General features: G+C 44.6%; 1 protein-coding gene across 1 annotated transcript in view; it reads left to right on the top strand.

Moving 5' to 3' along the window:
• Positions 1-21,661: 21,661 nt before the first annotated feature.
• Positions 21,662-27,015, top strand: part of LOC126203023 (scavenger receptor class B member 1-like) — a 196,331-nt gene continuing 190,977 nt past the window's right edge. Inside the window, exon 1 of the mRNA XM_049937262.1 lies at positions 21,662-22,033. Within this exon, the coding sequence (XP_049793219.1) occupies positions 21,799-22,033 (235 nt within the window). The 5' untranslated portion in view covers positions 21,662-21,798. The remainder of the gene's footprint in view (positions 22,034-27,015) is intronic.

Raw genomic sequence — 27,015 nt, 5'->3', positions numbered from 1 at the left:
TAAGTTCTAGGGGACTTATGACCTCAGCAGTTGAGTCCCATAGTGCTCAGAACCATTTTGACAGCTTTCAACTGCGAAGCGCAAATAGCTGTGGGCAAGAACAATAGCCGTCTATCGCACGGGTTCCCAAACTTTTCGTCTGATGGAAAACTTCGAGAATCCTGGTGCTTTGGTGGAACATCATGTTTATTTTCTAGGTTGATAAAATTTTAAGAAATGAGAAAAAGTTGTTTTACTTAGATTATTTCAATCAGCAAATATCTAATAATACATAAATCATAATGAAATTTAAAAAATAATTTGTATAGTCAAAATGTCGGAAAAAACGCCATGTTGTTAAGTTTTCCGCTCAGAACTTATTCACTTCGTGGGGAACCCCACTGCTCCAAGGAACATACTTGAGAAAACGTGGTCTGTAGAAAATGGCTCTGAGCACTATGCGACTTAACTTCTGAGGTCATCAGTCGCCTAGAACTTAGAACTAATTAAACCTAACTAACCTAAGGACATCACACACATCCATGCCCGAGGCAGGATTCGAACCTGCGACCGTAGCGGTCACGCGGTTCCAGACTGCAGCGCCTAGAACCGCACGGCCACACCGGCCGGCCGTGGCGTGTAGAGCTTCGAAGAGGCGGTGCCATACAGACGTTTACAAAATAGTGTTGTAGGCACGCGAAGCAGCTGAGCCCAGCGTATAGAAACAAACATTACGGAGAATTTGTATACTGCATATTACGTTTCCTAATTTGGATACTGAAGTTATGCATTTTAACATTATGCCTATTTCTTAGTACGAATGTTTCATAATTTTAAACGAGTTTTCACGATTCATGGAAATGAAATTTTTCGATATCACATTACAAAAACAATTCTTTTCTGTTTTCGTTCTTAACAGATAATTGCAAAATGGATACCCGGATAATGCCGCTTTTGTCAACTAGTAAATACAACTGGGCCGCAGTCATCCAAGAGGCTGCGGAAATTAGAAAGTGAGGCCACGGGTTTTATACGTGCTGCCCACTCCGCAAAGCGAGCACTTGGGCGAGTCTGCACTCTGGTCTACGCTGTGCGAGTCTCTTCATGTCTGCGCGAGTACTGCAGTGTACATCCATTTGAATCTACTTGCTGTATTCAAGAATGTGTGATGAGATAAAAAAAATATTGAGGCCAAAATTAATGCTTAAGGACTGGAATTAATATCAGCACGTACAATAGAAGAAAAATAGCAGGTGAACATGAACTTTAGTATAAAGAATGCGAGAGGAAGCCGCCTGGAAGAATTTTGAACAGACTATAACTCAATTTTGAGAATACTTGACATAGACGGAAAAGATATTCGCTGCATAGAAAATCTTTATTGGAATCAAGCTGAGGTCAAAATTGACAGTCATAAGCACAAGAATCTGTAGAAGAGTTACACAAGGATATGTGCTCTCAACACTCCTCTTTAATCTGTAATCAGAACACATATTCTAGGAGGCGTTGAAGACCGTCAGACAGGTATCAAACTAAATGGGGTATGGATTAACAGCATAAGATATGCGGCTGACACAGTCTTAATTGATGGCGACATGAACGATCTGGAAGAGCTTCTTACTGCAGTGGGAGAACACAGTAGCAAGATGGGCCTCAGTATCAACACCAAAAAGGCAAAAATGAAATTTAACAATTTATAAGCACTGACTTTGATCTTCATAACATAATTATATTTATAAAGAACTATGTGTGGTCACTAGTTCTGTACGGCGTGGGAAGTTGAACGCTTAAGGTAAGTGCTATGAACAAGTTTAAAGTATTCGAGATGTGGTTAGATCGAAAATCCTTAAAATTCCGTGGACAGCAAGGAAAACAAATGAAGAGCTCTTGGGAATAGTAAAATGAGACCGAGAACTACTAACCAAAATCAAACGTAAAAAGCGGCCTACTTAGGTCATGTGATACCAAATGAAAGGTATCAGTTTCTTCAACTGATAATTGAGGGGAAGACTGAAGGCTTGAGAGGAATTGGTAGGAGCAACGTCAGACAGTGAACAGAAATGGAACTTGATCCACACTGGAAGAGGCACAGAAGCCTGTGCAAATGTGATCGCAAACATCCATTAGTGAATGTACAACAGAAGAAGAATAACTTAATCGTTTGCATATACTTTGTTTAAGAATTATGGAAGAATGTTGTCTGCATGGAAGAGTTAAAGGTAGAGATTTTGAAACCTGGCTTCAAACTGTAAAAATATTTAAGCTGCAGATGTGGACTCTTTCCATAAGGGAAACTGCATAAACTAAAAGAAACATAGGTTGCTGAGAGTTTCAAAGGCTGTATTAGTAAACGATTGACTGAAATAGGGGAAAGGAATACAACAGAAGAAGAATGGATAGCTTTGAGAGATGAAATAGTGAAGACAGCAAAAGATAAAATAGAAAGACAAGACCTAGTGGAAATTATTGGATAACACACGAGATATTCACTATAATATGCGAAAGAAGAAACTATAAGAATGTAACAAATGAAGCAGGCAGAAGGGAGTAGGCAAATGTAAAAGATGAGGCTGACAGACAGGGCAAGATTTCAAAAAAGGAGTATATAGGGGGAACATTAATACAACCGACAACATGCAGGGAAAGATTCCTGAGTCGGAACCGAGAAAAAAGAGTCCTATGAACATGTGTCCGGGAATGCATCGTAGCCACGGTAGATGGCGCTGACGAATGACAGTTCCTCTGTCCACTTGCCGTGTGTTCTTTGTGTATTCCACGCTCTGTGATTGATGCAGCGTACTGTAAGCAGTAGAATGGTCCGATGTCCATGTCGAGAACGAAATGGTGTCTGTGTACGGCCAAGGAGATGGAGGCCACTCTGAACATCTGATGTCACGTGGATGCGATGCAGCTCAGTACTGCTTTCCGGAACGATTTGCTGTCGTTGCACGCACACCTCCAATTCCGAACACATCTTCACAGGGCTATTTTTTCTCCACTTCCAGTCAGGAATACGTCTCTGCAGTTTGTCGGTTTTATTAACGTTCATCCTGTGTAGAGGGTCTACACAAGGGAAACTAACTCGAAGACAGCATTATAGAAATGGAAGAGGACGTAGATGATGAGGTGGGAGTTGTGGTGCTGCAAGAATTTGACAGGGCGCTAAAAGATCCAACTCGAAACAAGGCTCCACAAGTAGATTAAATTCCCTCACAGTTATTGACGTCCTTTGGGGAACATAACTTGACAAAATTATTCCGTAAGTATGTAAGATATACGAGACAATCGAATTACTCTCTGACACCAGGATGAATCCAATAATCCCAGTTCCAAAGCAGACAGTTTCTGGCAGATGTGAATAATACAGGGGACGTGAAAAAGTAAGTTACACACAGTTGGGCCAGGCAATGTAAGTTGTATTGACTGCTGTCCTGCACTTCAAAGTGACTCAGATACGTGACACTATTTTTCAACATAGTCACAGAGTCTCTGTAAACAGTCAATCATTCACATTCTCGACGACAGAAACTCGCTCCCTTGTCACGGAGACTTCCTAGAACCGCTGTATAGCGTCCGCATCGTCGGAAAATCTGGACTGCTGTGAGTCAGTTCCTCGACTGCCTGCGTCTGTGCGGCCTCGGTCAAATTGTTGACACCGTTTCACAACAGCTAGGGGCGACATTCGGTCCGTATGGCACCAGAATTTTGCCATGGATGTCAGTGCAGTTTAGGCGTTTTGCCCGAAAGAATCGTACTGCCCCGAGGATTCCAACTTTAAAGTACGAGCCATTTCAATCGCACGCTGTGATGTACCTGTTGTTGCAGCACCACTCCTGTATTCCATTTTTTTACTACTGACTAGATAATAAATTAGAGTTTTTTAATTGGAAATATTTTCTGACTTTTAACTGGTAAGGCATAAATGGAAAATAAAGGAAAGCTTTTACAGCCAGCTGCCGAACAGACACCATCAGACATACGTGGAATAAACTTTCTAGGACATTTCATAGTAAATGTTCTTAGTTGTATTTTTTTCTCAGAGGGAAACTTTACCTCTTCTGCTGCAATGGTCGTCTCAAATACCGCCGCCGCAGAAGTTGCTAATTATCGACCGTGTTGTCTAATGAAAGAAACTCAAATCTCGATGCTGTCAGATGAACTGTTAGTCAAATAAAGAGACAGGCACTGTATTTTACTTGACGTTATTTATGCTAATTCAAAATCCAATACTATTAACAAAACAGTTACAATAGGAAGAGCGATAAAATGTTCGCGTCCTCTCTTCATCAAGACACAGTACATACTCCTCTTTTTTTGCCAAACTAACAAAAAAAAGGTGGCAGTCACATCTCTCTCATCTAACAACATTTCTGATGCAGCGCATCGCTTCCTCTTTTATCTTGCGTATACCTCTTTGTAAACATCTAGGAAGTGCCATTACACTGTGTCTGCAGGAAATCCGGCCACGTACTCCCTTTGGACAGTGAGCTACTTTTGCTGCGCAATTGTCATAGTGTGGAACGATATGTGTAACGTATTTTTTGAAGCCCCTTCGCATGAGCCTAATACGTCATACACTATGTGATCAAAACTATCCGGACACCTGGCTGAAAATGACTTCTCGTGGCGCCCTCCATTGGTAATGCTGGAATTCAGTATGGTGTTGACCCACCCTTAGCCTTTATGACAGCTTCCACTCTCGCAGGCATACGTTCAATCAGGTGTTGGAAGGTTTCTTGGGGAATGGCAGCCCATTCTTTACCGAATGCTGCACAGAGGAGAGGTGTCGATGTCGGTCGGTGAGGCCTGGCACGAAGTCGGCGTTCCAAAACATCCCAAAGGTATTCTATAGTATTCAGGTCCGGACTCTGTGCAGGCCAGTCCATTACAGGGATGTTATTGTCATGAAACCACTTCGCTAAGGGCCGTGCTTCATGAACACGTGCTCCATCGTGTTGAAAGATGCAGTCGCCATCCCCGAATTGCTCTTCAACAGTGGGAAGCAAGAAGGTTGTGGTGTCACCGCCAGACACCACACTTGCTAGGTGATAGCTTAAATCGGCCGCGGTCCATTAGTACATGTCGGACCCGCGTGTCGCCACTGTCAGGATCGCAGACCGAGCGACACCACAAGGCAGGTCTCGAGAGACGGTCTAGCACTCGCCCCAGTTGTACGACGACGTTCCTAGCGACTACACTGACGAAGCCTTTCTCTCATTTGCCGAGAGACAGAATAGCCTTCAGCTAAGTCCATGGCTACGACCTAGCAAGGCGCCATTTGTACCATTGCATGTATCTCAAGATAGTCTCACTTGTCTCATCAAGATTGCTGTATACCAAAGGACGATATAAAAGTTAAATGTTCTAGTAGCTACGTTCTTTTCTTTATTGCATTCATTACGAATCCTGTTCCAGACTTCGCGCCAGTCGGCGTGTGTGTACGTGTGCCCTTTCGGCTACCCGTCATTGTGGACTGGCTGCCTTGTCAGTCCACTACAAAGGTGCTTAAAACATCAATGTAGGCCTGTGCTGTAATAGTGCCAAGCAAAACAACAAGGGGTGCAAGCCCCCTCCATGAAAAACACGGCCACACCATAACACCACCGCCTCAGAATTTTACTGCTGTCAGTACACACGCTGGCAGATAACGTTCACCAGGCTTTCGCCATACCCACACCCTGCCGTCGGATCGCCACATTGTGTATCGTGATTCGCCATTCCACAAAACGTTTTTCCACTGTTCAATCGTCCAATGTTTACTCTCCTTACACCAAGAGAGGCGTTGTTTGTCCTTTACCTGCGGGATGTGTGGCTTATGAGCAGCCGCTCGAACATGAAATCCAAGTTTTCTCACCTCCCGCAGTGGATCCTGACGCCGTTTGGAATTCCTGTGTGATGGTCTGGACAGATGTCTGCCAATTACACATTACGACCTTATTCAACTGTCGGCGGTCTCTGTCAGTCAGCAGACGAGGTCGGCCTGTACGCTTTTTTGCTGCACGTGTCCCTTCACCTTTCCACTTCGCTATTACCTCAGAAACAGTGGACCTAGTGATGTTTATGAGTGTGGAAATCTCGCGTACAGACGTATCACACAACCGATGCCCAATCACCTGACCACATTTGAAGTCCGTGAGTTCGTCGGAGCCCCCCATTCTGCTCTCTTATGATGTCTAATCAGGTCGCTGATATGGAGTACCTGGCAGTAGGTGGCAGAACATTGCACCTAATATGAAAAACGTATGTTTTGGGGGGGGGGGGGGGGGCGGTGTTCTGATACTTTCGATCGCATAGTGTATATCTCGAGGAAGACCAATTTGGTTTTCGGAGAAATGTAGGAATACGCGACGCAGTACTGGCCCTACGACTTGTATTAGAAGACACGTTGATGTAAGGCAACCATGCGTAATGACATTTTGGGGATTTATAGAAAGCTTTTGACACTGTCCTTGTACTATGTGAATCTTTTTTTCTTCGGTTGTTACTAATTGTCACTGCTGAGGCCTGTGCTTTAGTATCTGGAGGTCTATGCTCCAAGTCATTATGTTATTGACCCTCTTTTAAGTGATGGTTTGCAAATGTGGAGAGTGTAGTTTCTCATTTAGTGCTCTTTGGTGTTCGGAGCGTCTTACTCTAACGTTTAGACACTTTTTTTTTATATTTTTTTAGTGTCGCGTCAGTTCTGTATATAGCGTCTCGCCTCGTGATGTTTCCCATTCAGTGGACCACTTCGTTACTAAATGTCTGTCAGTGTCACGAGTTGCTGGTTTTATTGGTTCCTACACATTGATATTTCTTACTGTGTATTATTAAATCTGTGCGGTGTTTCAGTATAGTTTTAAGTGTATTTTGTCAGTCCCATTTCTTTTTCTTTTTATATAACCTGGCACCTAACAAGGCGTTCTACGTGTTTTATATTGCATGTGTTGCGATGAACATATTATACATTACATGTAATACACGAAGGGACAGCGAAAAGTACGTTACACAGGTAATCCCCCCCCTCCCCCCTCCCCCCCTCCCCACCTCCCCCCCCTCCCCCCGCTAACATCATTGCGCAATAACAATGGAACATTGTCAGAGAAGAGTGCACGTTATGGGTTTCTTGCACTGTTAGCAGTTGCATCACAGTGTGTGTGAGTGGAATGGCGCGACGTCAGGAACCGTACTTCATGGCTCAAGTAAGCGTGACAGTGCGACTCTCGTGGGTGAAACAGCTAAACTCCACACACGTTCATCGCGAAATTCTGGCGATACACAGCGTCGTGTCCAGCAGTGATGAAGTGGTGCCAGTGCGCCGCACAGACATAGTTTTATTGTCACTATAGGCACTCAGATCATTCTAATTAAAACTATTATCATTCTAATTAAAACTATTATTATGGTGTAAAAAAGGTACTGTGTGTGTGAAACAGGGGTCGGAAGTCAGATCAGCTTAAATAGGATCTCGCTCGCCTGTACCACTTCCAGTCAAAATTTCCGCTTCCGTGGTGTTACATTGGAGAGAAGTAACTTTCCTTCTCTGTGGGTGAAGGGTTCTCAGAAGCGAGATAACGCATGACACTCTCGATCAGAGTTACGTCGCTTTCGGAACAAGTTTACAAAGATGGAGCTAAATCCTAATATCCTGGTTGTGACCGAGCGGTTCTAGGCGCTTCAGTCTGGAATCGCGCGACCGCTACGGTTGCAGGTTCGGATCCTGCCTCGGGCATGGTTTTGTGTGATGTCCTTAGTTAGGTTTCAGTAATTCTGTTCTAGGCGACTGATGACCTCAGATGTTAAGTCCTATAGTGCTCAGAGCCATTCTTTTTTTTTAGTCATTCTGATGTATTGAGAAAAAGTCAATCATTTTGTATGAATCTCTATTCGCAAACAAAACGAAATCAAAATGTAATGAGTAGGCACCCAAATCACAGACCAGACTTAATAAATTCGCTTTTCCTATAAAAATAAAGAAATAAAACCTATCGAAAAAACAAAGCAATGTCGTTAAGTTTTTTTAACACAAAGCCTAATCAGTAAATGTATACATTCTAGTCAAGTAAATTCATTGTTAGCATGTATTTGTACAGATAAGATTGCTGTTATCAGTTCTGTCACTGACGTAAACTTCCGAAAATACGTAGGTCACTCAGGAGGAAGCCCTTGAGTGCGAAGTCACAATATCAGTCTTTCGTAAGGCTCACATGAAAGTGTTGTGTTAACAGTTACGACAGGAAAAATACAAGCTACTAATGATGCACCATCTGCGTCAGGAGGACGACAGAAAATGAGTGTCAACCTTCTATTATCTCCGACCGAAGAGTCCTCGAAAGGCAAAACGAAACCGACCGACTGCCGTGTCATCCTTAGGCTATAGGCGTCACTGGAGCGGGTATGGAGGGGCATGTGGTCAGCAACCCGCTTTCCCGGCCGTATGGCAGTTTCCAAGACCAGAGCTGCTACTTCTCAATCAAGTAGCCCCGGAATTGGCGTCACAAGGGCTGAGTGCACCCAGCTTGCTTCAGACAAAGACGGTTACCCAGCTAAGTGCTAGCCAATCCCGACAGCGCTTAACTTTGGTGATCTGACGGGCACCGGCAAGGTCGTTGGGTTCTTCTATGGGCTGCATGTATTACACTTCATAAAATGGACATCGTCGACCTTCAACTTCTCGCAGCACAATAAATTATTTTTCAGCAAATTTACCGTCCAGATTAACAGTCACCATAATTGTCTACGAAAGCGTTAAGATACCTCTGATTTCCAGGGTACCTTTCACTTCCTCTTCAAATCCCGATTGGTTGGTGTTGAAAACAAATGCCTTTCTGAACGATGGTATAAGTTCGTTTATCTCATCTATAAATTTTCGGCCGGATTCCGCAGTTTGCTGCGCATCGTCAAGTTGACGCTTCCATCAACTACTTGCCTTGAAATCACAGTAACCTGTGACACGCGCAGTTTGATGTGGTCACTATCATGAACACCCTGGAAACACCTTGGTCGAGCATCCTTGAAACGCGCGAACACCGGTTGTTGTAACAAATGTGCCTTGTGCTCCCCTGAATATCTGTAGCTTTTCGTATGCACTACACGGTCATATTGCTGCAGACTTATTCGAAATCTGTTCATTTTTAATTTTTGCCATGCTGCGGATTTTCTACCATGTACGTGATTATGTGTAGTACCTGCTCCTTGGAGCAGTACGTCTAACCGGACATGGCATTTGTGGCTTCCTGTCCGGCAACGATGATGAACTACATGGCTCAACACCTGTTTCAGTATCACTTTCACTTGTTAAGCACGTATCGCCTTCATTGTACCTGTCATGTACATTGTTCGCACAGTCGAACTTATGCGACACCACACATTCCACTGACTCATCTTGCAGAAAAGCTAGTATTTCATCTGCCACTTCTTTCTTACTCTGCAGAATTCCTTGGGTTCCTTTCTGACACAATGTCAAGTTCGGGAACTGTTATAGATATAATACAATGTCTGCTTTGTTTATCGTTGTATTGCCATGCTTTATACCAACGCTACTAGCACTGTACCATTGTATTGAGTTACCCTTCTATTAAGCGGTTCAACTACGTTGCGTATCCTCATGCTGTGCCCACCATCGGAGATCTCCAGTGTCACCCCTCGTTGCCATTAGCACCCCATATTGTGGTTGCATGATTGACAATACGAGGAACGTCGAAAGCGGTAATCATCATTGGCCTTTCGCGAACCTCGCACCCAACGGGTTCCTTTTGAGTTAAAAGAAAATAACGGCTTTTGGTTCTTTGATATACTGCTTCGTGATCATTAAACTTCTGATCTACTAAGCTAAGCAGAAGATTTTAGATAAAACTTTAACTTCCGATATCTTTTTTCGCGAGCCAGTTTTGATGAAATGAAGCCTATACGTTGCCCCAAGCTACACTCAAGTTAACGTTGAAAAACCAATGAAAGTTTGTATAGTTACTTCGGAGATTAGCGTGTTCAAGCAGCCTGAGACGACTGTTCAACAGCTTTTTTATTAATAGATATAAAAATACACTCATCAAAAAAAAGTTTTGCATCGCCTCGGTTCCCAGAGTTCCGGAACCAGTACAGAAAATAGAGATCAACATAAACATCATTTCCGCCCTTTTTATTGCTCATGGAAACCAGACATTGCAAGTTCTACCACCATACAGCGAGACCTTCAGATGTGGTTCAGATTGCTGTACACACCGGTACCTGTAACACCGAGTAGTACGTCCACATGCATTGATGCATGCCTGTATTCGTCGTGGCATGCGATCCACAAGTTCATCAAGGCACTATAGGTCCATATTGTCCCTCTCCTCAACGGCTATTCGGCGTAGATCCTTCAGAGTGGTTGGTGGGTCACGTCGTCCATAAACAGCCCTTTTCAATCTGCTCCTGGCATGTTTGATAGGGTTCATGTCTGGAGATCATGCTGGCCACTCTAGTCGATCGATGTCGTTATCCTGAAGGAAGTCATTCACAGGATGCGCACAATTGGGGCACGAATTGCCGTCTGTGAAGACGAATGCCTCGCCAATATGCTGCCGATATGGTTGCACTATCGGTCGGAGGATGGCATTCACGTATCGTACAGCCGTTACGGCGCCTTCCGCGACGACCAGTGGCGTATGTCGGCCCCAAATAATGCCCCCCAAAACAAAAGGGAACCACCACCTTGCTGCAGTCGCTGGACAGTGTGTCCAAGGCGTTCAGCCTGACGGGGTTGCCTCCAAACACACCTCAGACGATTGTCTGGTTGAAGGCATAAGCGACACTCATCGGTGAAGAGAACGTGATGCCACTCCTGAGCAGTCCATTCGGCATATTGTTGGGCCCATCTGTACCGCGCTGCATGGTGGACGTCGGGAGTGAAGTTGCGCATCATGCATCCTATTGGGCACAGTTTGAGTCGTAACACGATGTCCTGTAGCTGCACCAAACGCTTTATTCAACATGGTGGCGTTGCTGTCAGGGTTCGTCCGAGCCATAATCCGTAGGTAGCGTTCATCCATTGCAGCAGTAGCCACTGGGCGGCCTGAGCGACGCATGTCATCGACAGTTCCTGTCTCTCTGTATCTCCTCCATGTCCGAACAACATCGCTTTGGTTCACTACGAGACGCCTGGACACTTCCCTTGTTGAGAGCCCTTCCCGGCACAAAGTAACAAAGCGGTCGCGATCGAACCGCGGTATTCACCGTCTAGGCAAAGTTGAACTACAGACAACACGAGCCGTGTACCTCCTTCCTGGTGAATTGGCTGGAACTGATCGGCTGTCGCACCCCCTCCGTCTAATAGGCTCATGCATGGTTATTTACATCTTTGGTCGGGTTTACTGACATCTCTGAACAGTCAAAGGGACTGTGTCAGTGATAGAATATCCACAGTCAACGTCTAACTTCCGGAGTTCTGGGAACCGGGATGATACAAAACTTTTTTTGATGTGTGTAGATGAAAAAATTTGTGTTAAATTTTGCTACAAGAACGGAATAAATTGCAGCAAAATTTTAGTCATGTTGAATATTGTTTTTGTGAACCTGCAATGGGTAAAATAATTGTTTATGAGTGGTATAAGCATTTATAAGAACGCCGTGAAGAAGATGAAATCGTCGAAAAAGTGCAATAAATGGTATCAATGATTGTAGGATAGCAAGTAGAGGAGTAACTGACGACCTTGGCATATGAATGCCATGGAATTTTTCGAATATTTTGGGTATGAAAGGTGTGACACCATATTAGGACCCTAAAGCTCCTGAAAACGGCGGGAATCAAAGGGTCAATAAGTCAGTGAGGTAACAAAGCGACGACAGTGATGCAAGCTGAGCAACTCTCCGCCATGTTTTATGTTGTCAGAACAAATGGACCCTTTGTGGGATAGTGGCACATAATGTGTCACGTAACTACAAAGTAACATCCAGCCATTTGCTTTTATTAGTGACAGGCAGAACCGAAATTACCGCTGGCTGCTGTGACACGTTTTGTAGCGCTCGCTGCGGCGTCACGCCATAGTGCTACCGCTACATTTTATGTGGCCGTTGTGCTGTTGTTACGAAAGCGAGAGGGTAAATGTCTACCCCAGAGACTGCGGCAATGTTGTCAGCGGTCGCCGTGGCAAATGACGGCAACGAAAGAGGCGAATCGGCTGCTGATTGTACGTAGCTAATGAGAGTGCAGCGGACTGACGCGTGTTCCGAACTAAGAGATTTTGTGGCACTCTCACCTCAAAATACCACATCCTCGTAATTCCTGAAATATTCGACGAAAATGCAGTCAAATACCTGTGACAACCAAGATAATAAATTTAATTGCTGCTCGTGTTGCGGTATTTTCCAACCTCACCATAACCTCACACAATTCGGGACTTGTTCCAAATAAAGTGAAACATTTGTGACAAGGCACTAGAAATTCACCGCCTATTATCTCGCCTCTCGCTAACTACGCAAAACTGAGGCGTCACCGACTTACGAGCAGAAGAGAAAAACCACCGCACCGTGACTGGTGTTTCCCCTGAGCTAGAATTAAGCCAAGCGACAGAGTCGGTGTTTTCTTTTATAAGCTACACAACCGCTGAATTTCTTTTCGGAATCGTACCTGTCGTGTGTCCAGGGTATAAATAAGCGCACATATCCGAAGAGAAGATCTAAGACTCGTGTACGTAGTTCTACTTATGCAACTGAGCTGAATTTTGTGTACATTGATGTATTTGTTTACTTGTGTAACAAAGCTTGTTCCATCCAATTCCTTGCCACATACCTTAACCTACATGACACCAGCATTTTGTGACGATAAATAAATCTGGACAAACGTTTGCAGTATATTTTGCAACACTTCTGATACCTTAGGGGAAAGAAGATCCAAACATTTTGTTGTGACTGACAACATTGTGGCTGAAGTTAAAATCTTCTGGGTCATTAGGTCGCGTCATGTTTCTTCTAAAATGATCGAAGTTTCGACCCCTCTGCTGGATCTTCCCCAGGATCTTCTGGTGTCCGCTACCTCTCATAGCAGTAGTGGACACCAGAAGATCCTGTAGAAGATCTCAGCAGAGGGCTAGAAACGTCGATCATTTTAGAAGAAACATGACGCGGCCTAATAACCCAGAAGATTTTAACTTCAGTGACAACAGCCACGAAAGCCTGCAGACTTACCATAACATTGTTGCCGGTTGGAAACCTATGGCGAACTATGGCTCTCTTGTAGGAGTGTTATTAAGTTGCTGACGATTGCAGTAGGCGTTACTACAATAACTGCTCTTCCTGTTTTCTGTTACATTTTAAATGAAGTATACCTTCACATTAGAAAATGTGGATTACAGGCAAGGAAGTCTGTAATACCTTGTGAGTAAATAGATACTAATTTTAAATTACTATATCGAATTTGAGTAGGAGTCCTTCGTAAGCAAGGTGAAAAGTACAAAGTACAAATTACTCTATGAAGCAATCTTGGTATCTTTTTGCACCTGGCTAATTATTTTGCAAAATCTGATTCCTCTGATTTGATCCATTATAATCTTTGTAACTGTTTTGTTTGTATAAGATATTTTCGATGTGTATAGTGTACAACAAGTTGAGTGTTATGTTTTAGTGCGTGTCAGACTCTGCACAAATGGACCATTGGAAAACTGTAAATAGAAATTCTTCTAAATTTCGCCTCTAACTTCGCCAAAAGAATCGATAACCAACTAAAAAATCGCGTGTTTCTTATGTATTGCAATAAAAGTCAACGAAATGAAGCAGACTCTCACACATTGACAACATCAATAGAAATGGCTTAATACACACAACAAACGCACTTGAAAATGGGAATCATTTCCCGAAACGCGTCGTGCGAAAAGTAAATAAAGAAAAATCGTGACTGGTAGCAGAAGATATCTCTATAAACAAATCTATTTGAATCTGATTCCATATAATGATAAACTGATTCAGGCGAGAAACAATTTAGCCAGGTAGTGTCTCAGCTATTAATTTTATAAACATAGTATCAACCAACAATTTCGTTGTATATTCGACTGACTGTGTGGGTTAAATCGTATCGTATTTCATCCGTGAGCCAGATCCATAACACAGACAGTTCGTTTAAAATACAAATTTACCACAAACAATTTATATAAAGTAATTTTTTTTAGAACGTTTCTCTCTGAAATCTCTGTTCTTCCCAACTTCTGGATTACGCACGTCGCCTACAGATTTTACAATGTTTCCGTGTCCGATACGTCTTACGTACAGCAAAGGATATATTAATTAAACCACACCAAGACAATGTCAACTCGTTGTGAAAGTCACCCAGCCGTACGTCTGGGGCCACAATACTCCTATCTATACGTTACAGTGACTGGTGAAAGACGATGTACAGCATGCGGTCGTCCACAATAATCGGGAGTAATTTCGGTTCTGTCTGTCACTAATAAACACTAATGGCTGAATGTTCAGGCTCTATAATGAATACCTTAAGAGCTATGAACAATTGTTTATCTTCGATACTGTGAAACAAATTTCTTATAGTGCAAGCTCTTTGCTTACCACATTTTGAGAGGTAGTAGCGTGGGCCAAAACAAGAAAAAAATTCCCACGGTCTCTAAAGTGCATACCTTACACTGCATACCTTGTACATCGTCGCTACTGTGTAGTAGATCTTTTCTACCGAAGAAGTGCTCATAGCTCTTAAGATATGCATTTTAGAACACATGTTTACTGCTTTTTTTGGTTCGAATGATTGTTCTTGTCATATCGCTGAATAGTGACCATCTCTCCCGGGGCACCCTGTATATTCTCTACTTCTTTGATGGGAGTAAAGGCTGAAATGAGGCGAATAAGTTCAGAACAGGGTAACAAGACTAAGGAGTACCCAACCTGTCAGTTTTACTTCTGTATTTTTTAAATTTATGTGACGTGAACTTCAGAACTCACATATGAGTCTTACCCAGCAGCTGGTTGCAACTCTCAAAAGTTCTCGACAAAATCTACTTTGGAATTTTCCGAGCGCCTTTAGCACCTTAAGGTACGATCAGTTACTTTATGACCAGTGTAACTCAGTGGCAGAATGCTTGCTTGCCACGGCGGCACCCATTGCTTCGATTCTATCCATTGGAAAGTTTTCAAGGGAAGTGCTCGTAGAAACGAGCATTTCAGTGAAGAATAAAACAGAAACTTGAAAAAATATATTTTTTAAATTATTTGAATTTTTTGAAATTATTAGTAATTTTTTAAATGTAAACAAACAATATTAACAATCTTCCATATATCATCAGTAATGAAGTATTTCTATTTGCAATGTGTGATATGTCTTTAGAAATAAGAAGAGACGCATTTCTCATAAAAATGAGTATTACGTATGTGTTAATTAGCATACATTTGACGAATTTTATATTTAATTGTAGTAGATATTCGGACTGAATGGAAAAAAGGGAAAGGAACAATGAGTGAAAGTAGATTCGAACCAGCGATTACTAATCACGAGTGCTACCGATTTTTTCCATCTTTATGTATTTTACGCTTCACGGAAATGCTCATAGAGCATACACCATTGTTTAAATGTTTGCATCAGACAGGAATCGAACTCAAGCTGCCGTCATGGCAGGCAAGCACTCTAACGCAGAGTTCGAGTTCCATCGAAATGCTTCGGATTATTGATTTTTGATATCCAGAACTTCAAGTGCCATAAATCCAGAAAAACAAGCTGAAAACGTGCATTGTCCGGGTATGTGTTACTTCCAATCTTGTATTCATCCATCCCCTCCTTCCCCTCTCTCTGGCCATGCCCTGCTTCACCCATCTCGTCCAATTCTTCGCTCTCTTTTGTCCGGGTATGTATTACTTCCAATCTTGTATTCATCCATCCCCTCCTTCCCCTCTCTCTAGCCATGCCCTGCTTCACCCATCTCGTCCAATTCTTCGCTCTCTTCATCTCCTATCACCTATGTACACTCAGCAACACATATGGATACTATCTGCGAAATGTGTTGCGAGTAGAACTGGTGGTAAACTAGTGGTACATTAAACCGTCATGGATGCAGCAGTTTTTCAATCGTGTCAGTATCATGTCATATTTCCTGAATTATCTGACGTATAATTTTTCTGGTACATTCACTGGCATGTCTGAACAGTGTCTGCAGAATGTGTCGCCAATACAGTTAGTTGTAAAGAAGTAATAAACTAAAACGCGATGCTTCATGCGGCAATTTTACTGCACGAACGGCGAAAATATAGGAATCAATAAGCTTTCTTCTTTCCCAGATCTTATGGGGGCCGCCAGACAGAAAGAGTTTCGTCAAGGTTTTAAATTACGTATAAAGTTCGTTGCAAGTGTCTAAGTGCTCTCATTCGCAGATACTGTATGCATGAAGTATGGGTATTCGACAGTCGGGTAAGTAATATGTGTACCAAGTTTTGGTGATGTCAGTCGAGTGGTTTAGGGGGACATGTCGAAATACATTTATGCACTGATCAGCCAGAACGTATGACCACCAGCCTAATATCGATATAAACCCGTCCAGGCGACAGCGGTGTCACCTGGGGAGGAACAACTGCTAGTCAGACACTCGCACGGTGCATCTAGTATCAGTGAGCGAGCTGTCGGCGTGTAGAGTGGGGCAGATTGTGATGGCCCAGGGGCTCAGCACGAGCATTTTGAAAACAGTACGACTTGTCGGGTGTTCTAGGAGTTGTGTTGAGTCTTTAACACGAGGCGAAATCAGGGTGAAACCACGTCTAAATGTCGTGGGGTTAGGCGGTCACCCAACATCACAGATGTCGGGACGTCGTAGGTTGGGCAGACCGAACAGGACAGGTGGTGAACTGGGCGGAACTAACATCAGACTTACATGGTGGGCACACCATAACTGTGTCTCAAGACACAATGTACCGAACACTCCTGGTTCAAATGGCTCTGAGCACTGTGGGACTTAACTTCTGAGGTCATCAGTCCCTTAGAACTTAGAACTACTTAAAGCTAACTAACCTAAGGACATCACACACCCATGCCCGAGACAGGATTCCAACCTGCGACCATAGCGGTCGCGCGGTTCCAGACTGTAGTGCGTAGAACCGCTCGGCCACAACGGCCGGCCCAAACACTCCTATTGATGCGCCTGCACAGCCGACAACCCATGCGTGTGACAATGTTAACATCACGACATCGGCAAATATGAGTAACACTGGCACGTAGACGTTGCATGGTCTGACGAATGCCGATACCTTCTTCATCACGCCGATTGGGGAGGGGGCATCTTGCAGGGGAATAGCTCGTTTAGTATTATCGCGAAATAGGGGAAATAGTGTCACAGACATGATACGTGAATTGGAGTGGCAATCATGAAAACAAAGGCGTTTTTCGTTGCGACTGGATCTTATCATGAAATTTCAATCACCAGGTTTTCTCCTCCGATAGCGAAAACATTCTGTTGGCACCCACCTACATAGGGAAAAATGACCATCACGATAAAATAAGAGAAATCAGGGCTCGCACAGAAAAATTTAATTCCTCGTTCTTCCCGCGTGCCGTTCGAGAGTGGATCCGTAGAGAGGGAGCTTGAAGGTGGTCCATTGAACCCTCTGCCAGGCACTTTATTGTGAATAGCAGTCACATAGATGTAGACATGTTTACTACAAGACGGAGACAAGCTGGCGGCGGCTACATTATAATCTGTCGAACATTCATTTGGGCATCCATGGCTCCAGTGTAGCTCGTGCAAGGCATCATGACGGCCAAGGAATATCGTACACTGGTTGCAAACCATGTACACCTCTTCACGACCATCATGTTTCCCAAAGGAAGTGACATTTTTCAGCAAGATAATGCACCATGTGACAAGGCCAGGAGTGTGATGGAGCGGTTCGAGAAAGACAGTGGCAAGTTCCAGCTGATGTGCTGGCTCCCCCAACTCGCCAGATCTGCACCCAATCGAGCACCTCTGGGACGTAATTCAATGTGGCGTCAGAGCTCATCGCCCCTCTCCCCAGAATTTACGGGAATTAGGTGACCTGTGTGTGCAGATGTGATGTCATCCCCCCCCCCCCCAGCTACCTACCGAGGACTTATTGCTTCCATGCAACGACGCTTTCCAATACCGGCTATTAGGTAGGTGGTCACAATCTTGTGGCTGATACGTGCACCCATTTTCATAATATGTATGGATTATGTTCGAATATAATGACTTTTCTGGGGACTAGAAATCTACTCTGTAGGAATCAGCATGGGCTTTGAAAAAGACGATCGTGTGGAACCCAGCTTGCGCTATTCGTCCACGAGACTCAGAGGGCCATAGACACGGGTTCCCAGGTAGATGCCGTGTTTCTTGGCTTCAGCAAGGCGTTCGATACAGTTCCCCACAGTCGTTTAATGAACAAAGTAAGAGCATCTGGACTATCAGACCAATTGTGTGATTGGATTGAAGAGTTCCTAGATAACAGAACGCAGCATGTCATTCTCAATGGAGAGAGGTCTTCCGAAGTAAGAGTGATTTCAGGTGTGCCGCAGGGGAGTGTCGTAGGACCGTTGCTATTCACAATATACATAAATGACCTTGTGGATAACATCGGAAGTTCACTGAGGCTTTTTGCGGATGATGCTGTGGTATATCGAGAGGTTGTAACAATGGAAAATTGTACTGAAATGCAGGGGGATCTGCAGCGAATTGACGCATGGTGCAGGGAATGGCGATTGAATCTCAATGTAGACAAGTGTAATGTGCTGCGAGTACACGGAAAGAAAGATCCTTTATCATTTAGCTACAATATAGCAGGTCAGCAACAGGAAGCAGTTAATTCCATAAATTGTCTGGGATTAGGCATTAGGAGTGATTTAAAATGGAATGATCATATAAAATTACTCGTCGGTATAGCAGATGCCAGACTGAGATTCATTGGAAGAATCCTAAGGAAATGCCGTCCGAAAACAAAGGAAGTAGCTTACAGTACACTTGTTCGTCCACTGCTTGATTACTGCTCACCGGTGTGGGATCCGTACCAGATATGGTCGATAGAAGATATAGAGAATATCCAACGGAGAGTATCGCCCTTCGTTACAGGGTCATTTAGTAATCGCGAAAGCGTTACGGAGATGATAGATAAACTCCAGTGGAAGACTCTGCAAGAGAGACGCTCAGTAACTCGGTACGGGATTTTGTTGAAGTTTCGAGAACATACCTTTACCGAGGAGTCAAGCAGTATATTGCTCCCTACTACGTATATCTCACGAAGAGACCATGAGGATAAAATCAGAGAGATTAGAACCCATACGAGACTGGAATAGAAGGGAGAACCGATAGAGGTACTCAAGGTACCCTCCACCACACGCTGTCAGGTGGCTTGCGGAGTATGGATGTAGATGTAGACGTAGAAATAGTGTGAATGTGTTTCAAATGTCTGCGAGTCGTGTAACTGAGGTGGGGTGTGGGGACCGGCACGGCATTCACCTAGTAGGATGTGGAAAACCACCTAAGACCACATCGAGGCTGGCCAGCACACCGGCGTACTCAAGTCTGGGAAGCAGCGCGTTAGCGCTCTCGGCTACTCTGGCGGGTCCCCTCCCCCCCCCCCCCCTTACCTACCAAGGCCTTATTGCTTCCATGCAACGACGCTTTCCAATACCGGCTATTAGGTAAGTGGTCACAAAGTTCTGGCTGATGGGTGTACATACACCCATTTTAATAATACAGTACTGGTCATTAAAATTGCTACACCAAGAGAAATGCAGATGATAAACGGGTATTCATTGGACAAATATATCGTACTATAAATGACATGTGATTAAATTTTCACGCAATTAGGGTGCATAGGTCCTGACTAATCAGTACCCAGAACAACCACCTATGGCCGTAACAAAAATGGCTCTGAGCACTATGGGACTTAACAGCTGAGGTCATCAGTCCCCTAGAACTTAGAACTACTTAATCCTAACTAACCTAAAGACATTACACACATCCATGCCCGAGGCAGGATTCGAACCTGCGACCGTAGCAGTCGCGCGGTTCCAGACTGAAGCGCCTAGAAACGCTCGGCCACACCGGCCGGCTGGCCGTAACAACGTCCTTGATACGCCTGGGCGTTGAGTCAGACAGAGCTTCGATGCCATGTACAAGTACACCTGCCCATGCAGCTTCAACACGATACCACAGTTCATCAAGAGTAGTGACTGGCGTATTATGACGAGCCAGTTGCTCGGCCACCATTGAACAGACGTTTTCATTTGGTGAGATATCTGGAGAATGTGATGTCCAGGGCAGCAGTCAAACATTTTCTATATCCAGAAAGGCCCGTATAGGCGGTCGTGCATTATCCTGCTGAAATGTAGGGTTTCGCAGGAATCGAATGAAGGGTAGAGCCACAGGTCGTAACATATCTGAATTGTAACGTCCATTGTTCAAAGTGCCTTCAATGCTAACAAGAGCTGACCGAGACGTGTAACCAATGGCACCCCATACCATCACGCCGGATGATAAGCAAGTAAGCGATGACGAATACACGCTTCCAATGTGCGTTCACCGTGATGTCGCCAAACACGGATGCGACCATCACGATGCTGTAAACAGAACCTAGATTCATCCGAAAAAATGACGTTTCGCCATTCGTGCACCCAGGTTCGTCGTTGAGTACACCATCGCAGGCGCTCCTATCTGTGATGCAGCATCAAGGGTAACTGCAGCCATGGTCTCCGAGCTGATAGTCCAGGCTGCTGCAAACGTCGTCGAACTGTTCGTGCAGATGGTTGTTGTCTTGCAAACGTCCACATCTGTTGCCTCAGGGATCGAGACGTGGCTGCACGATCCGTTACAGCCATGCGGATAAGATGCCTGTCATGTCGACTGCTAGTGATACAAGGCCGTTGGGATCCAACACGGCGTTCCGTATTACTCTCCTGAACCCACCGATTCCATATTCTGCTATCAGTCATTGGATCTCGACTAACGCGAGCTGCAATGTCGCGATACGATGAACCGCAACCGCGATAGCCTACAATCCGACCTTTATCAAAGTCGGAAACGTGATGATACACATTTCTCCTCTTTACACGAGGCATCACAACAACATTTCACCAGGCAACGCCGGTCAACTGCTGTTCGTGTGTGAGAAATCGGTTGGAAACTTTGCTCATGTCAGCAAGTTGTAGGTGTCTCCACCGGTGTCAACCTTGTGTGAATGGTCTGAAAGCTAATCATTTGCATATCACAGCATTTTCTTCCTGTCGGTTAAATTTCGCGTCAGTAGCACGTCGTCTTCGTGGTGTAGCAATTTTAATGGCCAGTAGTGTATGTATGGATTGTAGAAATTCGATTGCAGTATGGTATCTCCGTACAAGACGGCAGAGAACGAGAGGCATGGAAATAAGGGACGCAAGAAGAAGCAGGCTTCTCTGGCGCATTAAAAATCGGTATAATGGTAAGCTATATTTGGGGGTCGGGGGACGGTAGGAGAGTGTGGCTGCGCTCCACACGCCAGGACTGGACGCTGGATGCTGCGGGGTCTGCCCCGCCGCCCGGCCTACCGCACCACGCGACGCCTCAGCTCAGCTGAGGAGGCGCCGCGCCGCGCCGGCCGCCGGCCGCTGGTGGGGGAGGCGAGCCTCCTGGCCGCCCCCCGCCGCCGCCCCCCGCCCCCGGCGGCGGCTTCGGTTTTCCCGGAGCCGGCCGGCCGGCCGCGTCTGATATTGCGGCAGCCGCGCGGCGCGCCGCCACTCTCAGCTGGACCCCGCGCGCGCTCCGGTCGGCTCCCACAGTGTCCGCCCCCCACCCCCAGTGCAGTGACGCGTCGTGACGGCCGCCCGCTAGCCGCTCCAGTGCCGCGCTGCCCGCGACTCGCCTCGCACACTAGCTCCAGGCAGCCGCCGCCATGAAGGACTTCCTCAGCCTCTTCGGCTTCGTGGCCAAGTCGTACCGCGTGGTCAGCTCGTCCAAGACCGAGGCGGACGCCGCCGACAAGCAGCAGGAGCTCCAGAAGGCCCAGCAGGAGGGCACCAGCACCTGCGATGCCGCCGCCAAGCTGGGCCGGCGCGGCTCCAAGCCCGGCGTCGTCGTCAACAGGGCCTTCCACGACCCCGACTACCAGCGCCGGCTCCACCTCAGGCGTAAGTCCGCAGCCTCGACGCGCGACGCCCTGTTCGCTCTTCGCTCATGTGTCATCGATTCGCTCAGTATTAGCCTAACAGGTGACAATGGACGGCGACTGTACCACGGAAACGAAAGTACCATCGCGTGTGCCACAACGAAGACTCTAATGTTAACCATATAGTGCGTGTTTGATAGTCATAGCTACAAACGAAAGGAGCCCTTAGAGGATAACGGAACAAGCTAATAATCTTAATGAACGAAGCTCAGGAAACAAGTGGTTTCCCCGATACGACATATGCACAAGTGCATTCGTCCCAGTGTTACATCACTGTTATCGTGTTTTTGATGATCTTCCTTATGGTGAAATGTCTGTGTCATACTGGATAGTTACAACTAAAGTTCAGCTATCCGGAGAGTTCCATTGTGGCTGTAATTATTGTATGGTAGCGAAACTTGGTAGATATTCTAACGCACTCGAAAAAAATCAGTTGCAGTTTTGGCCACCAGCTACAAATCTGGCGCTATGAATTCAAGAGGAGACGTGTAGAAATGGTTGATGTGTAATAGACTAGAAATGGGACGCGAGCAGGAAAGATCAGACGAGCGACAGACGCATACTGCTGATTCTATTTTTAATTACCACTTACACCTGAAAGTCTATTCGGGTTTGCTGCCGGATCCTAAAATCAAATTGACTCGATATTTCGGCGATCCAACTGTTCGCCATCTTCAGGAAAATGCTTCCTCTGCTGAACTGACAGTTATCAGCGGGACTCATCACCAGAGGCAGCATTTTCCTGAAGATGGCGAACAGTTGGATCGCCGAAAAATCGAGTCAAGTTGATTTTAGGATCCGGCAGCAAACCCGAAGAGACTTTCAAGACTTATTACGCCGGGAAAGCCTACGCAATCACCACTTACACAGTTTGTTCAATATCAGCACCAGAGACGTCTACGAGTTGGTGTACAGCGCTAAATTTGCGTCTGGTGGCCGAAATTTAATTTTTTTCAGCATAAATTGGTTCCTCGTTAACGTATTATAATAGTTGCCAACTTTCGCTACCGTACTATATGATTACAACCCACCCTGAACCTCCGCGAGCAGGTTTTTAGTTTTTGGTTATAACCACCCACTACAAGCGCGATGATGCACCAGGACAGCTTAATGTGGCGCAGATCTTCGACAATACGTGTTTCGATCGTAGCTCGGCAACTCCGTGGCTTCCCAGGTTGTCCGTCTTGAACAAGCTGGATCTTTTAGGCCACATTTAAAAGCTTTAGTTTACACCAACGCTCTTGGTAGTGTCGATGAACTCCAAAAACGCTTTGTGGGTGGTTGCCAACACATTGGGAACGCGTCTGGCATTTCTGAACGGGTATGGGAATCGATGAATAAACCCGCTAAAGCCTGTTGTAATGTGTTTCCCTGGATCCTCGGGGACTCTGTTACAAGATACTCATGTGGTTAGCACAAATGAGTCGAATGGAGGAAACCATTGGGTCATGGATCTATGATTATTATGATTATTTGCTTTTTGCGTTCTCCTCTACTCGTTCCTTTCTTTTGTACCTATAATATTCAATCCCCTTATGTAGGGTGTAAGAAAACTAGATTTAGTGTGTTTGGAGTAGACAAAAAGAAACACTTTTTATTTGACAGAAATGTCACAGGTGCACCATTTCCGCACTAGGGCTCCTTCAAGCTTTCGACGATGTTGTTCAGGTGTTGAAACTACCGTGTGATGAATATTGTCCCTACGACGTTGGTGAAAATGTTGTCCGTTCACGTTAATACACAACCGGGATCTGCGTACTAATGACTTTCTAACGCGCTCAAAACAGCCAGGAATTTCACAAATAATGGTTGGAGCAATAGCCGAACTGTCAGCCTGATCTCCTGCAGTGTCTGTCGGCGTCTCGTACACCAAACGATTCATCTCTTCCCCACAGAAGGAAATTCATAAGGGTAGGTCGTGAGAAAATCACGGCCACGGTGCTGACAAACCCCTCGCAATTCAGCTACTTGCGGAAAAGTTGTCTAAATGTTTGCTTGCGTTAAATCTCCATAAATGACGCTTGTGACAGCTAACTCGGTTAGAGTGTAATCAGCCATCAAGAAACTGTAAACGTGAGTAGAAACTTCCGTGTAAACGCATCACAAGATAAATAACAATGTAACTCCTTATCCAGGAACGTGGAGACCGCTAACAACGAAAACTTGCCCTTTTAGCAGTAAGATGTTATTATGTTGCAGATCAGAGTATACCAACATGTTACTTACGAAACAGTCAAAACAACCGGGAACCTTGGCCTAGGTGAAGTCCAGTGCGCAACCTTTCATGCAACGGTGCACCTGTAACGTTGGTGTCACATAAAAAAATGTTCCTTTTTGTCTTCTCTAAACACTCTCACATTTTGTATACGTCGTTTGTTTAGCCCTGTACGTGGATGGTTTGTTAGACAGGATCAGCAGCGCTGTAATATCTTTCGCTGACGACGCTGCTGCGTACAGAAAAGTAGCGTCGATGGACAATTTTGAGGAATTTCGGAAAGATTCGGACATTTCCATTAGTGGTAATGAAACGTACTCTCTTTAAATGCTGAGAAATGTAAAGTAATGCCTGTAACAAACAACTGTTCAGTATCTCAAGATTCGTGGTCAATATTTTGAGCACGTCGCATCGTATAAATATTTGTGGCAAATCGAAGAAGCGACGCGAAATCAACACGTAAAATCAGTATCGGGCAAGGCGATTGGAAGACATTTATTTGTTGGTATGATAGTTACAGACGTTCTCGCTTTCGGCTCTTCTAGCAAACTGCCAGAGCAGCTTTGTGGTTAAGTGGCAAAGTTTCGTACTACGGACCCAAACCTCCGAATCCTCTGTCGGTCATTGGATCTCTTTCTGTCACTTATCGCTTTTTTCACATCTGATTGTGATTTCTACATGTCAAAAAGTCTTGTTAGACTGTGAACGGACAGCTGTGTGTCCCTGCCTCTGTAGATGGGTAACTCATCTCAAATGTCGGGATTGACGAATAATCACTTTGATTCTCAAATTACTTTGTTGGGGGCAGCTGTAACTCGTCGAACTGTCATGTCTTGGTCAGGAAGCATCTCAGAAATCACGTGTTACAATCTTTCTCGAACCATTTTTCCATCACCATCTGAGACAAACTGGATCACTATATACTGGTGGTGCCCTTCAACAGGTCATTTCAATGCTAACTTAAAAGTGCACTTGTACGACAGGCAAACAACGCATCTTAAATTTTTTCACAAGAGTTCCCAGTCATTTATTAACGAAAATGTCCCTCTTCCATTATCTATATGGAAAGTAGAACACTTGTGATCAGGTACTTCAGATCTTGTTGACGGATAACTACTTTCAGAGTGGCATTAACTTCCAAGCGGTTCTTCATAGAGCTTGCCCCACAATCAACACATATCGCAAATTCGTCGTTTTTCGTCAGGCTTACGAAATACCCCGTCATTGATTTTGTTTCACGGACGAGTACTATTCTGCAGCCGAAACTTCAGTTCTGATTGAAAAATAAAAGATGATGTGTTTACTTCAGCGGTTAGACAAAATTACGGAAACTCTTTGGTCACCACTTTATGACCCCCCTGCACGTCTAACTGAAACAGATGAAGGCTATTCGATGTGGAAATGTGTGCTGTGTTTTGCGGTGTTAATCAGTGTAAATAGTTTATTGTATCAGAAAAACTCGTTTCCGAGGCATCTGTGCTCATTATGAATGTAGAAGTGCAATACTTAGCCGATGAAGAAGTTTCAGAAAAAAATGAAGTGAAACGCCAATGTCTACGTTAAAAATTTTTCATTGAGTTGCTCATGACAACCACCTTTAAAATGTCATGACGACATCGCCAGCAACTGAGACGCGAAGCGTCACATTCAGAAATTTTGTGAAGAAAAGTTGTGACCAGTCTGAGAAGCGCGATATAAATACCTCTGTGTTTAACATTTTCCTGTCTGAGAACACGCAGAAGTGCGTACGACCGATCTGTGAACCGTGTTACTTGGCAGTCCTCACGTTCATTGTTGCCGCAGGCAGTGACCGCGTTCTGTGGCGGGGGGAGTGACTTGCACGTACCTAGCTAGCCACGACTGTGAATCACTAAGCTGGGGGCTTTCATATTTCTTCCGAACGACCTATTCTATTATGTAACGTGGATGAAAAGTTTCAATTTTTTCTTCGTCATCATCTTCAAGTTAATCCAGTGTTACAGAGCAGTGAAGGACTTAACTTACGTAAGAGCATATTTCAGTTCAATTAAGAACCGTTAATGTTGATGATTACAGGCAACAAGCCAACTTGTAATAACCTTCGCTGTTCATCTTTCCTCGTGTACCGGAGGTCGATTAATCAGCTACACTTCAACAATACGTATCTCATGTTTCTTATAGTTTCCGCATACAGAACTTTACAATTCAAGAAATCTCCAGGATGACGGGGTATACAGATTAAAATAATTTTTCATAATATTGCGTACTTAGACACGACTGTCGTAAGACGATTTGTAAGATTTTTTAATATGTTATATCTAGCAACTGTTTCATTGTCCGTGTTTTGCTTTCACAGCCTCAATAGTTTATCAGTATATATCTATACATGCAGAAAGTGTACGAATCTGTAACGCTTTGCGTTGCACCCTTAACGCCACATTAAAGAGGGAACATGCTTCTTTCGGCCACATTCCCTGCTTTGCTCACTAGCTTGAAGAGCCGTCAGGTGTATTTCATAAGGACTCCACCAGAAGAAAATCACTTTTGCATATTTCCAATAATTAAAAAGTAGTACAGACCCTACAGTCAGTTCTTCTTTCCTCTGACTCGATTTTGTGTAACATCGATCTGATACTGCTACCTGGGTGGTGATTCCTATAACCACACTTCTTTTTCCAAATTGCCTTGGAGAGCCTGCTCACACCTTTTAAAAACTTCATATGTAAAGCTACTTTTTCATTTTGTATGTG

The sequence above is a fragment of the Schistocerca nitens genome, chromosome 9 (genome assembly GCF_023898315.1).
Source record: "Schistocerca nitens isolate TAMUIC-IGC-003100 chromosome 9, iqSchNite1.1, whole genome shotgun sequence".
NCBI classification, from domain to species: Eukaryota; Metazoa; Arthropoda; class Insecta; order Orthoptera; family Acrididae; genus Schistocerca; species Schistocerca nitens.
Note: the sequence above shows the minus strand (reverse complement) of the source record. Positions and strands in the feature narration are given on the sequence as shown.